Below are 16876 nucleotides of genomic sequence, written 5' to 3'. Positions count from 1 at the left end.
TGCAGCCGTAGGCCTGGGCTTGGAAACATGGTGCAGCTGTGAAAGCAGAGCAGCCTGGGGAAGCCCAGGAACTCCGTGGCGTGAGCAAAGGCCCCAGCTCGTGGATTTCCCCTGAAGCCCAGCTGGCCCTGAGAGGCCACTTTCAAGCTGGCTTGCGCCTCGTACAGAAGCCCACAGGGATGCCAGCAGGAGCCAGCCCAAGGCATTCTCTGCTTCCAACTGCCACCCCCAAGGCCCTGAGCCCTCCTATGACCTGCCTTCCTTCCTTCCACTGTTCCCTCATGCTTCTCTCGGAGCAGGCAGAGCTTCAGCCCTTTGCGGTGACCCTTTGTGCCCGACTTGGCAGCCTGCCTCCTTCGGCAGGTGCCGGCTCTGGAAGTCCTTGCCTCGCACAGGAGACTGCAGTGCACTGGCGCGTGGTTAGCCATGCCAACGGAAACACTTTATTGCAAGAAGGCAGCCTGCTGGGTTCTGCCGTTGCGAGGAGCGTGGACAGGACAGAGCAGGCCTTTGTCACTGAGGCTGCCTTTCGTCAGCAGGCATTGCCCCAGCAGGAAACGGTCGTTGTGCGCTGCAGCCTGCCCTGGATGCTCCTCATCGTGCTGCTCCAAGCTATTTCGCTCTTAGGTACTGCAGGAGCTCCTGCAGCCGAGTAAAGAAGTCCAGCAGCTTCTGGACTGGAAACGGGCAGGGTGGAAACCGGCTCGATTCTGTTGGCCTTGGCCTTGGCCTTGGCCTCTGAACGGGGGTGTAGGTGAAGACTGGCTGTGGCCTTGCAGTAGTGGTTACTGCTGGGCGCAGGCCCATCTGCGCCAGGATCCAGTCGTAGAAGTGCTGGGTGGAGGTGTAGACTCCGGGCTTCCTTGCTCTCGCACAGCCCGTCCCCCAGCTGGTCACGCCAACAAGCCAGAAGTAGTCGGCGCTCTTGTCTTGGCACACGAGAGGCCCACCGCTGTCCCCCTGCAGCACAGGAGAGAGGACGAAGGGGTTGTTGGGTGGCCACCCTCAGCCCGGTGGCTGGCTCCTTCTCTCTCACGGCACCTGCCAGAGCTGCATTCAGTGGCCAGCCAAGCTCTGTAGAAGCTTGCCTGGCAGGGGGCGGTGGGCCTGTAAGGCAGGGCTCGCTCTCACCGCTCTTCACGGTGGTGGTGAAGGTGTGTCAGACGGCTGGGATGGTGAAGCTGTGGGCTGCCAGGGGCACCGGGCGGGCCTTCTGGGCAGCGTGCCAGGCCTCTGGGACAAGGCGGGCAGGCCCTGGGCAAGGGCTTGCCCATGGGGAGGGGCGGGTAAGGCCCTCAGCGGTGGGGACCCAGCCATGGGAGTGTGAGTGGCCAGCAAAAGGCCGTGATGGCGCACGTTTGGGCGGTTGTGGCGGGGCTGCCTGCGCTGCCAGGGCTTGGCTTGTAGCACGCTCCTACCTGGCAGGTGTCGATGCCGCCCTGCGGATAGCCAGCACAGATGTTGTGGCTGTGGATGGCTCCCCTGTACCAGCCGCTGCTGTTACAGACCCTGGCATCAATGAGGTGGACCTGGGCCTCCTGCAGCGCGTATGCCGATCCTCCAGCTGTGAAGAGCACAGAAAGGAATGAACACCCAGCAGCTCATTGCCAGTTCTCCTCCCCCGTCTGGCTGAAGCCCTCCCCCGGGGCTTGGCTTTGCATGCGGACAGGCGCTGGACCGCTCTTGCCTTTCTGCCTTGCTCTGGGTCAATGGCGCCGGCCCCTCTCTCGAAGAGAGAGGCTTACGCCCCCACAGCCTGACTCTGGCTTTCGCCTCTGCCGTCAGGAAGCGCATCCTGCTTCCCCAAGCTGGCCAAGCTTGCACTGGCGCCGCCACTGCGTTTGGGCCACTCACCTCTTGCTTTCCTGGCACCCCAGCCACTGACGTAGCAGGCTGTCAGCTCTGAGACTCTCAGCGAGGCGTCGGGCACACAGGCAAGCTGTACGTAGCTGTTGCACTGGACAGGCTGGTCCAGTTCCAGCAAGGCAATGTCGTTCCTCTGTGTGACGTTCCAGTAGTGCTGGTGAACCAGCAGCCGCCTGACGGCGCGCACCTGAGCCTCAGGGCCCAGCTGAGTCAGCTGGGTAGCACCGAGCACCACGCGCAAGACGGTGATGTGCCTGGAAGGCAGATGGAGAGAGGGCTCAGAGGGAGCGCAGCCACGTGCTGCAGCAGCCCGGCACTTGCCCTGCCTTCTGCTCGACGAGGGAGAGAGGCAAGCAGCGCTAGGGAGGCTGCGACTGCCCTCGCGTGCCTTGGGCTCAAGCAGTGTCGAGCGGGAGGCTGCTGGGAAGCAGTGGCACGAGCCCAGCCTTCTCCTGAGCAGCCTCTCGGCGGGGCTCCGGAGTGCCCAGGCACTGGGCGTACTGCAGGGCAACGGGACGGCAGTAGCACGTGCTGCTGCGCTCAGGGCACCTGCTAGTGTTGTGGGGCTAGCCCCGACCCCTGGTCCTCCTTACCTGACCTCGATGAAGCAGTGGGCTGCTGTGAGGACCCACTGTGGGCTGATGAGGGAGCCCCCGCAGATGTGCGCCGTGCCTCCTTCCACGAGAGCCTGGATGCTGACGATCCAGGGCCAGGCCCCTGGCTGGGCATCTGTGCCACCCACGACGCGCGACATGCCATAGTGCAAAGCCATGGGACGAAGCCCGCAGCTCCCTCTGTAACCAGAAACTCCTTACTGTGCTGCTGGATGGCTTGCGCCGTTGCGGCTGAAGGCCAGCCGTCTTCCCTCCCCACAAGGCATGGCCAGACGGGCCGAGGAAACCCGTGGGGCCAAAACCCGCTCCCCTCGCCCCGCTTTCTGCTTCAGCCCGTAGACGAGTTGTGCCGGCAGCCTGGCTGCTGTCAAGGCACTGAGCCTCCCACATGGCTTTCAGGAACCTGGGGGGTGGCCATGGGGGACAAGCAGGCCCCCTCCAGTGAAGCCCACAAGGCTTGCCCAAGCTCCCTCCCAGAGCCTCGGGCCACTTACCCACAGCTGTCCCATGTGCCGTGCACAGGACAGCACACGGCCAGCAGGACAACGAGGAGACGCAGAAAACCCATCGCTGCCAGCGACATGTGGCAGCTGCAAGGACGAGGGCTTGTCGCCACCAGTACGGCTGCTGACGTACTGCCCGCAGGATTCCCGTTGCCCGGGGTTCCCTTGGACGTGGGACTGATGTCACAGAGTGCCTGGTTCCGGGTGCTGGGCGTGGTGGTGTCGGGGGGGCGGGGGGGGAGGGGAGGGAGGGGAGGCAATAGGAGGGGTCCCAAGCAGGAGTGGAGGCAGAAGCTGGGATCGCGCACCCCGACAGAGCCTTGTGGAATGCGCTGCCTGCCATGGGACCTGCCCACCCTGATGGCGCAAGCATGTGCTAGGCAATCCCTGATTGGTGGTTAACTACCAGCAATTAACAGCAAGGTGTTACCTTTCCTTGGCGCCATCCGTCTCCCACTCCCCTGTGCTCTGCAAACAAGCCTAGCAGACGCACAGTCAGGTTCAAAATGCACACGGATGAAATGCAACGGCTTTGTGTCCATTCGGACACATGGAACGAGCTGTGAAGCTACAGCTGAACACTCTCTGTATTACCAAAAGCATGCAGGAACAGAAGGAAATTCTCGCAGGGGCTACCTGCTTTGAAATAGCACCAGTCACTGCAAAGCAAAGCAGTGACTCTGGAGGAACGACTACCCTGAAACAGGTGGAATTCCTCTTTCGACACCTGGCCTCATATTATAGAGCATGTTTCATGCTATGTGTTAAAAGCATTCAACTCATCTGATGTTTGCCTAAGTGCTACTAAATGATCTTTTCCCAAAGAAAGGGTATCTTTCATCACTGATTATATTTTTCTTGCTTATTCAAAAAAGACTGCAACATATAAGCTACAAATACAAGCAATGGACAAGAAACAGCAAAAATCCAGACCCAACAGCAGAGAATGGGCGCGGTATGATGTAGTGCGGAATGCAACCGACGCACATGGAAGAAGCAGCGATGGCTGAAGTCTATAAACGTCTTCTCTCAGGGCTTCTTTTACGTTTGATGTTTGTGCTCAAGGATTCACTCTAGAAAAACGTGACTTCAGCTTAAGCCAAGTGCACCCGTGTAGAGGAAGTGGGTTAGTTTTCTCTGCACTTGTCTTTTTCAGGCAACGGCATAACATTCTACACAATCTTTTGGTAAGCAGGAAATTTTCACATTCAAGTCTAAACTGGAAAGCTAGCAGAAAAACCTCCCTGTGCTTAGCACAGGAACTTGACAGCTTTCAAGCCATTACATTCAGGAGTTAGGAACACTCCTCTTTTTCCTTAAAAATGCCCCTAACAGTGACACATTACCTTGTTTAAGTTCTTTAGCGATTCTTTCATCTAGTTCCTGCCGTACCTAGAATTATACAGAAAATATAGTTAATACTTTAACAGTCACATTTTTCTAATATTAAACTTCTAAAACATTCTTAAAATCCACACATAATGAGAGAAAACCTAAAAATATAATTCCAAGTAGACACACCTTGGTTTGGGGTTTGATTTTTCTTGAAGAGAAACTTTTGGTCAGTCGGGCTGCAGCTGCCTCATTGCTCAGCAACGTTAACAAAACAATTTGTAACTCGCCAGCTGGATTATTACTGGGCATTTAACAAAATACACAGGAAGAAAGCAAGAAAGCCTAGCGCAGTTATAGCAGTGAAGGTACGGCTGAAGTTTATCATCAAACACACAAACAGGATGTCAGCTACATGCCGAGATATGTACAAATGCCACCCACAGGGACAAATCAGCCAGTTGAGGCTGGCTTCTGCAACTTCACAGAGAGAAGAGCTGCACCAGCAGCTGCTGCAGGATTGACATACACCATTTGTATAGAAAAAAGCGTGTGCCAATATTCTTCTTTTCTCCACCTTAAGATGGGAAATTGAAAGAGCTCCTACAGATGACGCCAAAACTTCTTTATTGTTATTGCAAATACCACGACACACATTTATAAAAATATAAAAGCACACACAATTTTTTCTTGCAAACTGTGTACTAAGAAAAACAACCGCAGCTACAGCTTCTACGCAGCGAGTGCTGTGGGGTTTATTATGTAGCTGGAATCAGCCTGGATCACTGCAAAGGAGCACTTACGCCTCTTCTCCCCTAGAAAGTGGGTATTGTTACCAATTAAGTTATTCTCACTTATGATTCTGCCTTCAGAAGCCTTCACAAGAAGGAATCACATCTCCTAATTTAAGAGTCACAGTCCAAGCGCTATACGCTGTTGTTTACGTTTGATGGTACTTGCTACTCCTACATTTTTTCCATCAAATTTGTGACACACAGAAGTGAATTTCCAAACACGTATCATACAGCTTCCAGGGCTACGACGGCCATGAAGATGCTGCAGGGCTTGGACCTTGTGAGCTATATGCAGAGGCTGAGAGCTGCAACTGTTTCTTTGCTGGAGAACAGGAAAGCTCAGGGGGACCTTATCTATGTGTATAAGTACCTGGTGGGGGGAGTACAGAAGATGGAGCCAGACTCTTCTCAGCGGTGCCAAGCAAAAGAACAAGAGGAATAGGCACAAATCCAGATAGAGGAAATTTTAACACAAGGATTTTTATAATTATTATTTTTTAAAAAATTGTAAGCATGGACAGCCACTGGAACAAGTTGCTCAGAAAAGGTTGTGGAGGGTCCATCCTTGGAGATGTACACCACCTGGCTGGACAGAACAGTGAGAAACCTGCTACGGCTGACCCTGCTTTGAGCAGGGGTGAGGTCGGACTAGATCATCTCTAGAGGCCCCTTTCCACCCTCACTCCTTCTGTGACTCTCTTGATTTTAGTACTGAATTCCTGGGGGAAGGAGCATTTATTTTATGAAATGAGCAGACCCACCTAGCAGCATAACAACAAGAAGAAGAACGGAAACACTGCACAGGGTACTCAACAGGACAGAGAGAGCAAGAGCCTCAGGAAGGAAACCACTCTGCTTACCCTCACAAGAGCAGCAGTAACAGGCAGTAACTGCAAGGGTCAGAGGAGCGGGGCTGTAAACCAGCGAAGCGGAGGGAAGGGCTCTCTCTCCAGGAACACAGGGAAAGCTGGGACCAAATTCACCGGATCCTGCAGGAGAAGCACCACTCTGTGATACTTCATTGAAATACTCTGTGCCAACAGAGCCGCATGAACAATGGAAAAGGACCCCCCAAATCTCTAATTGCTTTCAAGCAGGTACGAGCAGAAGCAAAATTCCGGGGAGAAAGGACCCCCTAACTCCTGAGACGAGACACAGGTAACAGAGAAAAGCAGGAAAACTAATGCCTAGACCAAAATACGGCCCAAACCCAGGACCAAGCCCAAGCAAAGTCGTAGTACTTAGTGGTGTTAGAAGAAACCACTTTCCCTGGTTTCCTGAGTCTTCACAATGACTAGAAGGTCCACAGGACCCTCCGCAACATGTACAAATCAATCAAGAGAAGAAAAAGGTCTTGTTTTCCTCTTATTCATTCCATCAACGTCTTTGTGATTCTCATCCATGTCTGAGGGAAGAGAAATAGGTGGAAATAAAGCCAACACACTGATTTCTGAAAAGGGAATGAATGAAGAGCCAGGCAAAATACACCTCCGAGGACCTTAACTTGCCTCCACTTTTCTCCTTCCCCCCAAACCCCTGGGAAAGGCATCACAGCTGAGTGTCCCAAACCTCCTGAGCAGGTACTTCTCACCTCACTGCACATCTCTTCAGGCGGTAACACACCAGGTGTTCATTTGCAGCAGGCAACTTCTCAACAGTTCTTTTTCAGAAAGTGGTGTTGACTTACTACTTATCCACACAGGCTGCTTTAGCACAGAGTAAGCTGGATCCTGTAAGACTCCGTGAAATGATGCTCCGAGTCTGGAGTACCAGTACTGTTCTGAAGTTGAGTTCCTAGACACAACTGCTGCGACCACCAAGAACTTTTTGTATATCAGAAGTGGCAAGGAGGGTAAACCAGCCTACTCCTAGAGCTCAAAGTTCCATTATAACAGATTAAATCCATAGACTATCATCTCACAGACGGTTAACTACCACCGAAGCCCTTGCGCTACCCCTCACAGACGGTTAACTACCACCGAAGCCCTTGCGCTACCCCTCACAGACGGTTAACTACCACCGAAGCCCTTGCGCTACCCCTCACAGACGGTTAACTACCACCGAAGCCCTTGCGCTACACCTCACAGACGGTTAACTACCACCGAAGCCCTTGCGCTACACCTCACAGACGGTTAACTACCACCGAAGCCCTTGCGCTACACCTCACAGACGGTTAACTACCACCGAAGCCCTTGCGCTACACCTCACAGACGGTTAACTACCACCGAAGCCCTTGCGCTACACCTCACAGACGGTTAACTACCACCGAAGCCCTTGCACTACAAATACATAAAGCAGAGAAGTCCCCTGCAGCAGTCATTCTTTCACTTGGACAAACTAAAGTTCAAAATATGCGCAGTGTTAGGAAAATGTGAATACATCAGTAAGTTTTAATCAAAACCTAACAGCGTAAACAGACAACATTTCCAGTATAAAATACCATCCCAACATTAAACAATGCTGGCTGCAAACCTTGCCATGTATCTGGCTGCAGAGAAGAGAGAGGGACAGATTTTTGATGAAGGAGCTGAAGAAGAAAGAAAAATGGCCTTATGTTCACAGGTCTTCAGTGAGAAACAAGAACGTGGCCTACATGTAAATGAAGCAAGTAAAAAAGCTAACAACAAAGACTGCTACAAGAGTGCAGAAAGCCAAATCAGAAACGGAACAGAAATTGAAAGATGAAGAGGAAGCAGACATTTCCCTTCCCACATTAAACTGGTTTCATTTACCCACTGATTCACCCTGGTTGCAGAGTTCACTGTTCTTGTCTGTCAAGACACCCATGTTCATTTTCACCAGCCTTTGGCACAGCTCTTAGGATTTAAGCTTGACATTTGTTAAACCTAACAACAGGACTCCAGTCCCAAAACCTCCTTGCAGCACTTGCAGGAGACATTCCTTGCCTTAGGCTATGGACTAAGGGAGCAGGTCTGAAATGCTGAATTGCTAGTTGCTACAGTCACTGTCTAATGACATGCACAGAATTTGTCAAGTACTTGTAATTTATTCCACATTACTGAAGCTCTAATACAAATAAAAAACACCAAAAAAACCCGAAGACATTTGCATGGGATTGGGATTCTACTGGTTAATAAGCTTGTGCCAATATGAACTTTTTTCTATTTTTAAAGATCCTTTTGCACTTCAAGGTTATTCATTTCTGTAGCGTATATATTTGATAAAGGGGAAGGGGCTATACTGGAATGGAACACATTTCTTTATGCTCTTTTAAGAATAACACGCTCATTTTTTGCTGAACTTGTGATATTACCATCTTCAACATGTACGGCTCTATGTGTAATCACTGATAGTCATGCCTCATGTTTAGGAAAACGGTGCAATCTTTCAAGCCTTTAAACACCAAATTCCTTAGTTAAGTCTAAAGAAGAAACTGTGTCCACTTGCTAGTGGAGCACTCCTTCCTCTTGTCAGCATCATTTACCAGTGTTTCTTCCAGCAGCTGCAGGACCAATGATCACCATCATTTTGAATAAGAGCAGTGTGAACTATTTTCACCTCTTTGCCCCTGAAGCTATTTCAAAGCTTGTGCACAAACGAAATTTACACAAACATCTTCCTCTTCAGAATGGCTGGCATGTTCCCTACTTCCAATAGCCCTTCTCACCTTGAGGAAGCTACTACAAGGAACACCAAATCTGCAGAGAGCTTTGACTAAAAAAAGTAGTGCAAAAGGACTGCCTGAGGCACACTGCAATTTCAGCTCCTTAACTCCCTGTCATTTAGAGCTTCAGTGGCAGAAACATTTGTCATCTCCAGCCAAGGCAGCACTGCGCATCCTGAATTTAAAGGCAAGGCAAATTCTGTAGAAGGGAACCAGGTTAGTGGGAAACCAAAGCTGAGGCATAACTGAAGTAAACAGTGAAGTGAAGAAAAGGCTTAGAGTCAGAGAAATTCTTCTGCTTTGAAACAGTCTGGTGAACAGACAGAATACCAGGCGGCACAACCAGCAAAGCATTTCAAAATAGACTAACACTATAATCTCTGATTTCTTCCCTCATGCTCCAACTTGCCTCCTGAATGGCACGGGACCCCTGTGGAAATGACTGCACAGACTGTGCATCTGGTGATTTTGCATTTGGAAACTGATTGAGATTTGCCACCCATTATTGTATGCAGAGGGATACATGCAGTTTTTCCCTTTTGTTACTTCCTGACTTCAAAGTCTTATGTTGCAATTCAATCCTATTTTCTCAGATGCATGTTATGCACATGACATACTGCACCCGACTGAGAACAATTAAGCCCGCAGTTCTAAGCGAAATACTCGCCTAGTCCTCTAGCAACTACTGCACCTCTGAGAACTCAGTTCCTTTCTTCTGAAGGACTCCAGAGAAGATCAGGTTTTAAGACTTCCCTGAATACACTGAACGTCAGGTGACTCGAGGCTACAAGCAGTGACACTACAATTAGTCTCAGTCGTTCCCTAACTGGTGATTACAGGAAGAAATACCATAAAAAGATGTGCAGCTGGATTTAGTAACAGGGAGGTTATTTTTTTTTCCTGTTTCTTCTTCAAAAAAAGAAACCACAACTGTTAAACCCTTTTCTTTTAAACTAGGACAGCTTTTTTCCTAGAAGTGGGATGGTTTCCTCCTTTGCCTTTTTCTTCTTGTAACATCTCGCTCCCATCTCTCTCTCTTTTTTCCCTGCCCTCACTTGCTCCCTGCTCCCTGTCCCTCTTGTTCCCTTGTCCTGGCTTTCTCCTTACTTCAGTTTTGCAGTGGATCCCTGAATTTCGCCTCCTTTCTGCTGCTTGCGTGCAGAATAATCCCTGCAGGTGGTACAGTACTAATTGCCTCCCACGTTCTTTAGGTAGTGTTATGTCCACCCCTCTGACACAAAAACCACATTCACAACGATACAGAAAAGTTCATCTCTTAACTGCTGCTGCTACGCACTACCTACACACTGCTTTGTCTATTTTTGTTTTGTTGTTTGGTTTGGTTTTTTTCTTTTTCTTAAACCATGTGCAGTATGTAGACACGTTATTTTAAATGGATTCTTTCCAATGTAGGTGGGACCACTGAACCAGGGTAAGGCTTAAAGGTGACCAAATGCTTCTCACATCCATTCAACAACAGAATGTGCGAGGGACAGACACTGACTGAACAGGCAAGCTTGCCCATGCCTCAGTCCTATGCTAGGTGGGAAACCGATTACAACTACTGACATCTGTTTCCAAGTCTCATGATATCACGTTTACCATTCTGTGAGGGATGTGCTATCATGCTGACTGCTAATTACAGGGCATATTTTGACCAGAGGTATTGCAGAGGTTGCAGCTTTTTACCAAATTAGAAAGCTCTGTAGACTTCCTGAGGAGCAGTTACATATAACACCACATAGCAGGACCCCCAAAATCAAATGCCTCCGAGGCACAGCATTCGTCCCGCACTCAAGTGAGAAGTAACGTGCCCTGTTCATACCATCCTAGTTTTGAAGCATCCCTTTGTTGGTATTGTACTAAAACCAGTTCCGGTGAAGAAACTGCTAGCATGAACATCAGTGAAGGGGGAAAAGGTGTCTCAAACAAAGAAGTCTGATGGGATTTTGCACTCATCATAAAGATAGCTGTTTTAAAAAAGGTCATCCACAGAATGGCTTGGGTTGGAAGGGACCTTAAAGATCATCCAGTTCCAGCCCCCCTGCCATGGGCAGGGACACCTTCCACTAGACCAGGTTGCTCCAAGCCCCACCCAGCCTGGCCTTGAGCACTGCCAGGGATGGGGCATCCGCATTAAATTTTACTGAAGAGCTTATTTGGGAGCTTCCTATGCCACAGTATTCTTCACCACAGTTTCTCTTGCAAAAGAGAACTTGCAAAAAAAACCTGTTACGCAGTTCATCATTTAGAACTCAGTATTTTTTGGTCTTTGAGCGCTTCTGGAAATTTTATAACCCTAATGACCAGAAGTCTTCATTTCTACCACCTAGTTGTATACTGGTTTGATGAGCAATTTGGTTTAGCATATTAGAGCATATGGTTTGGAACTAGAAATGGATTCTAACTTTAGACTGAAAAGCACAACCTTGCTTACAGATACTCTTCAACACTAGTTGAGAACAGTATTTAAAAACGCTTACCTTAGCCACATAGGCTTCAACTCTGTTTCTTGATGGTAACGTATTCCCGGTCGGGGTTAGGAAGCTTCCTCCTAGATTTAGACTTCTATTCAGTGCCGGATTGTTGCTAATATGTCCCAGTTCAGTTGAATACAGAACTGGACCACTGACAGCGCTGCTTGCAATTAAAGGTTTGCTTCTATGGCACTCCTGAAGGAGCTTAGCGTTGGCTTCTGCTCATCTCTCATTAGCTCTGAAACATTCAGAAGCATACAAAGAATTATCTTTGGTAATAACACTTCCGCAAAGTTACCCTCCAGGTCTTTGACTATTATCTGACTTCTGAAAGTGGAAGGGATTAAGAGAGTTCAAAAAAAATGTCCATAATTTGATCTGAGGTTTTTTGAAGAGCCTATTTCTAGGTAGCCACACTACCTGCAGGAAGCAGCAAGAGTTAACCAATTCTTTGGACTTCTCAGCATTAAGGCCTCAAAGCAGTCTGTGCACACCGTGTGTTTACATAGCTCTTCCTGAAAGGTACATCACCGGCGTAAGAACTCTGGGCTTCCCTTCCTTTCCCAAAGCAAGCTGAAACCTATGACATGCGGCTAAAATGGAAGCCAAAAGATTTTTGTTGTTCTTCTTCATAGCACCAAATGCCGTTCTCTGAAGGGCCTATCCTTATTCAAGCAGTAAAGGACATGACATTCTCTTTTCTGCCGTACTTAGAATAAGAAGAGGAGATTAGAGACTGGCAAAAAGGCTGCCTGTTAAAACAAACTCAACTTCAAAAATATCCTATTAATGCCCATGATCGGTGGTGTTACTGCTGGAACACTGAAGAGAAACGAAGATAGTTCCAATGAACAGGGGGGAGCCTTAAGGTACTTTCATCACAAATATGCTATCTTATGCATAATGCTGACCAGATGTAGAAAAGGTATTTAACGAAGAAAACTGCTTGAGAAAAAAGTAGTATCTTATTATCACGCCAAAAATGCATGGACTTACCCTTCCAGTTTATTTCCTAGGCACCTTCCATTTTTAACTTCCTCCAGATACAGGTCTTTGTACTTTTCCGCTTCTGCCTGTACAGATTCTTTTTGAAAAATACTGTCTCGTTGGGTATTTTTTATCCTGTCCAATTCACGTTCGAGGTCTCCAATTCTGTGTTCTAGCTGGCTTGTCAGCAAAGCATGACGACTGGCTCTGATTTGTTCTAATCTGTCCTGGGAGGCTGCCTGCATCTGAAGTAGATACACACTTTCAACCACCGCAAAGAAAAAGAGAACTCCCCTCGCCAGTCAATTGCACGTACCCAATTTCAAGGGCCCAGCTCGATTCAGCGAGGCAACTGTGCCTCCTCACTGCCATCAGCGACCAGGGCAGAACCCTGGAACTACCACACTAAATGATTCTTTTCATTCAGAAAGAACCCCCATCTTAGCACTATTCTTCATCAAAGCTACTGATGGAAGAACACAATCTCTGTAGGACAGGGCATAGCATTCCTCAAAGAAATTATGGAGATGCCGCACCCCCAGCCCCCACCCTGCAGCTTTGGTGACTTCTTTTCTGAGCGTTGCCCCTTGTGCAATGACTAAGGAAGATGTGTATGCCTGGCTGTGACAACTCTAAGTTGCAATACCCATTCAAGGATAAACAATGAGAACAAGACCAGTGGACAGTGATACCCCTCCAAGAACTGCAAAATGAAAATCCACACCTTGGGCAAGTTTTTGATTCAGGGCCTGCAGGCACACTGCACGCACATGAAAGCGTCTTGCCCAACCATATTCCCTTCTCCCACTGCCCTTCAGGAAAAACAGAAGTACAGCGTAACACATGGAATCAGGCACCACCACCACCCCTAAAAATGACAACCAAAACAGAAGTCTATAACAGACACACATAAGAAATGAACTTACCTGCAAAATCAGGTTGACTTCTTGCCGTTTTTGTCTTATTTCTTGTTCAGCTCACTCTTCCACCTCTCTTTTGGATTGTTCTATTTGGCTGCGATCCACCATGTCAGTCTCCATATGGGTGTTTGAGATTAGCCACCTCTTCTTTCAGCTGGCTTTTGCTCTTCTCCAGTTTTTCATGGTTCCCACGCATGGTGGACAACTCCTCTCGCAAATCATGATTTTGTGCTTCTAGCTGCATGCCTTTTTTAGGCTCTATCTCCAGCTGCTGGGAAAGTTCATCAACCTGTAGACAGGAAAGGGGAAAAAACCAGGGAACTCAGAGGGATCTAAAATTAGTCAAATCTGTGAAAATTGGTAAAGGAGTTGGCCATCAAGACTATTTATCACAAAAGTGAAACCAGGCTCTTCTTTTAAAACAAGAACAGCTTTCACATAATTTCTGACAGCATTCCTCAGGTTCCCATCCTTCCTCAGTTCTGCAGTGGGTCACGGACCGAGAGGTACCAAACCAGCGGCATGACACCCGCAGGGCTAGGCTGAAAAGCACCAGGGCTATTCTTCTGCGAGGTGTTCATACGATCATAGGAAATCAAACACACCCATACCCAGTTACATCACAGCCACATTCTGGTTTCATCAGAAAAAGAACCATGTGTCACGCTTCAGAGGAATTATCACATGCTGTCACACGGTCAAAGCTTTGTCACAGAACTGACAAGGCAAGAAACGGGTACCCTTCTCTTCCATTACGCTAAACGATCTGGAAGTAGCAGTTCAGAACACCGCTTTTGCAGCAGTGGTGGCAGAAGACAGTCTCTTTAGGTCAAAGCTGCAGTTTGTTTTCAAAAGATTTCCAGGAAATATCAGACTTCCCATAGGTCCCAATGGTCAACTACAGCTCTATCCCCTTCTTTCCCCCTCCAGAAACATCCATCGTCTATACCTATTAACCATAAAACATGATATCCCATCATCTTTTATTTTTAAAAAAGTGGGGGAAACCAGCAGAGTCAACACTTGAAAGTCTCTAAAATACGTAGAAACTTTACACTTATTTAAAATTGCCCAAACGTAATTCCATTCCCTGTCATTCAAAATAACTCTTCCAACAGGAACACAAATATGCTGCTAACCTGTGAACTAAAAATGAGCCACTGTCAAGGCAGTTGACTCGTTCTACAATAATATCTTCTAAAAAGGAGCATAACTTTGAAACACAGCTATCTCAGTAATGAGCGGAGAAGCAGCTAAAAGGTCACATGCTACCGAACGGCCAGAGCAATGCAGGAGCGGGCTGGAAACTAGGACCACGCGTGGCAATCGGTTAGCTGATGGGAATGTGCTCGAGCTTGTCTAGACAACAATTAACATGATGAGGCATGTTTGCAGAGCACAGGGGAGTGGGAGACGGATGGCGCCAAGGAAAGGTAACACCTTGCTGTTAATTGCTGGTAGTTAACCACCAATCAGGGATTGCCTAGTATGCAAGGCTTAGCTTCAAGAACCAATTAGTTTGAAACGCGCAGCTTCTGAAAGTGTATAAAAACGTGTGCTTCTGTACAATAAATTGACATTTGCTTGCATCAAGCTGCGTCCCGTCTCTTCATTCGCCGCAGAGCAACCTCAAAACCATTTGTGGGTCTCTAAGACCAGGAAAGACGGACTGAGTCAGCTACTAGTAAGCAACAAGCTACAGGGTTTCTTCCGCACCACCTCACACTGCATTGTGCCCTGGGAAGCAAAGACACCATTCCGAAAAGCAAACCCCCACCTGCCTCCTGCTCAACTCGTGCCCGAGACAGCCTTCAGGGGGTGACCTTGGGCAAGGCCAACTGCACAGAGCTGTTCCGAGTGATGGTGGCGTTACTCCCCTCTCTTCCGAGAGGGAATGCATCCGTCGGAGCCCGACGATGCTGCCACGGCCTCAAGCTGCAGCCAGGCCTGTGCTGGGCCTTCACTGCTCTCAGCCCTGACCCTCACCCATGGACGTGACGGCCCAGTAGAACTGCAGACCTGCCCATCCCTATGGACCGGCCTGGTGATCTGCACTCTTGGCGCACTCTGCTTACTGTCCCCAGAACTCTTCTGCTCTTCTTGGTGAGGGCCTGTGGGGCTGATCCCTGGCCTGTGTGGTCACAGACCCTGCCAGCCTTGCTGTGGCTCTTGCTTTGCCCTTCCTCTGCAGGACAGCCTACCCCTGATGTGCCCTCGCAGATACTGCTGTGTACGTAACACTTCCGTCTTTACCCCTAAGAGCTACATCAGTATTACAGTCGCCTACTACTGTGACCATAGAAGGAACATCAAAAAACAGCCAAATAATTTCAGAAATACAGCCAAGAAAAAAAGTCAACAATATGAAAAGAAGTATAAAGAAAGAACAAAGGTTTCACAAGAAAAAACACCACAATAACCCAAACAAAATAAAGCTCACCTTTGTTCTTAATCTGCCAATTTCATTGACCACTTCAGAATACCTGCTCTTCATTTCTCCCTGCAAATTAAGCTGGGACAGTCCCCCTCTCTCCTCATACACCCTTAGTTCCTTCGTAGCTCTGCTCAGCAGCCTCTTCAACCTGCACAGCAAACTAGTCATGAAAACAATGAAGCAAAGGAACAAAACTGGACTTTTTCACATACTCTCATGTAAACAGCACAGACACAGCTTGCTTCATCTTTAACGTGCTTGACACACCAGGAATTACCAGGAAAAACCAGTATTCCTGTGTCACATACACTTGGAGAGTCCAGATTTCACCTGAAAAGAGGTATGAAAGACTCCCTTTTTCCCCAGGAGAACTGCAGGGCAACCTGCACCTGCAGTTGTTTTGGCAGCTAGTGAAAACTAGGGGCTGGTGTACAGAAGTACCTTGCAAGAACTAACACGAGGCCGGCATCTGCTCACAGTTAGGTACACCTATTTTTACACTAAAGTTTAATAAAACATGACTTCTACGCAGGGATACCTCTTCACCACGCTAAAAAGCCGTCCCTCTTACAGTCTTTCTGCAGATCGAGGTTTCTTTTCATTTCTTGGGCCAGACGTAGTTCAGCTGGGCGTTTCAACTCTACCAGCTTCTTCACTTCCTTTCTTTCACTCTCACATCTTTCTTTTCTCTTTTGAAAGTGTATCACACACACAGAGCACAGGAAAAATACCTACGTACAGTCTGTGCATCTAGCGCTCTCCACAGAGAAGCTGCCGGACGTCTCTATCCGTTAGCCACGTTCCACAGAATGCCACGGGACGGAATTCCTGAGGATATTCCATCCCTTCAGGTTTCACATCAAACAGACCAATACGTAACTACAGAAACAGATGCCCTCGCTGAAGCAAAGGCCATCCTCTTCTAGACATAACAGGTGGAAAAGATGCTGGAGAACACTTTTGGCAGTGCCTCTGCTCATAGTAGGGATTACGTAGGTATGCACTTCATGGGAGAACATGGATCCATCCAAAGCTTTCATGGGATCTTCCAGCAACCAGCAGGCAGGGGCTTGTGGAGGAATCTGATCTTTTGGAGTTCTTCAACATTTTATTCCCCTCGGCCATTACCTCCACCTCTTCTGTGTGGCCATTTACTTAGCCACATGCTGGTTTTCCTCCTCTTGGTGTTTTCTCAGCCACACCAGAGGAGAGCTGGCAGCTGTTTTGACTTTGTACTTCCATTTTCCCTCTACAGAAAAGGAGAAAAGGGGAAGGCTGTCCCTTGGCAACTGGCAGGCGCTGCTTGTTTCCCAAGCACTCGTTC

General features: G+C 48.5%; 1 protein-coding gene and 1 pseudogene across 1 annotated transcript; both read right to left on the bottom strand.

The window, feature by feature from the left end:
• Window positions 1-612: 612 nt before the first annotated feature.
• On the bottom strand, window positions 613-2746 carry LOC129735023 (acrosin-like). The gene is made up of 5 exons (XM_055700405.1): window positions 2682-2746; window positions 2460-2606; window positions 1837-2120; window positions 1419-1558; window positions 613-960 (listed from the first exon to the last, which is right to left on the bottom strand). Exons 1-5 carry the CDS (start codon window positions 2744-2746, stop codon window positions 613-615), a joined length of 984 nt encoding a protein of 327 aa, XP_055556380.1.
• Window positions 2747-3505: 759 nt separating this feature from the next.
• The window catches only part of LOC129735022 (ankyrin repeat domain-containing protein 26-like), a 64690-nt pseudogene continuing 51319 nt past the window's right edge, over window positions 3506-16876 (bottom strand).

This window comes from Falco cherrug, unplaced genomic scaffold, assembly GCF_023634085.1.
Source record: "Falco cherrug isolate bFalChe1 unplaced genomic scaffold, bFalChe1.pri scaffold_108, whole genome shotgun sequence".
NCBI lineage: Eukaryota > Metazoa > Chordata > Aves > Falconiformes > Falconidae > Falco > Falco cherrug.
The sequence above is the reverse complement of the archived record's forward strand: the minus strand, read 5'-3'. Positions and strand labels throughout refer to the sequence as shown.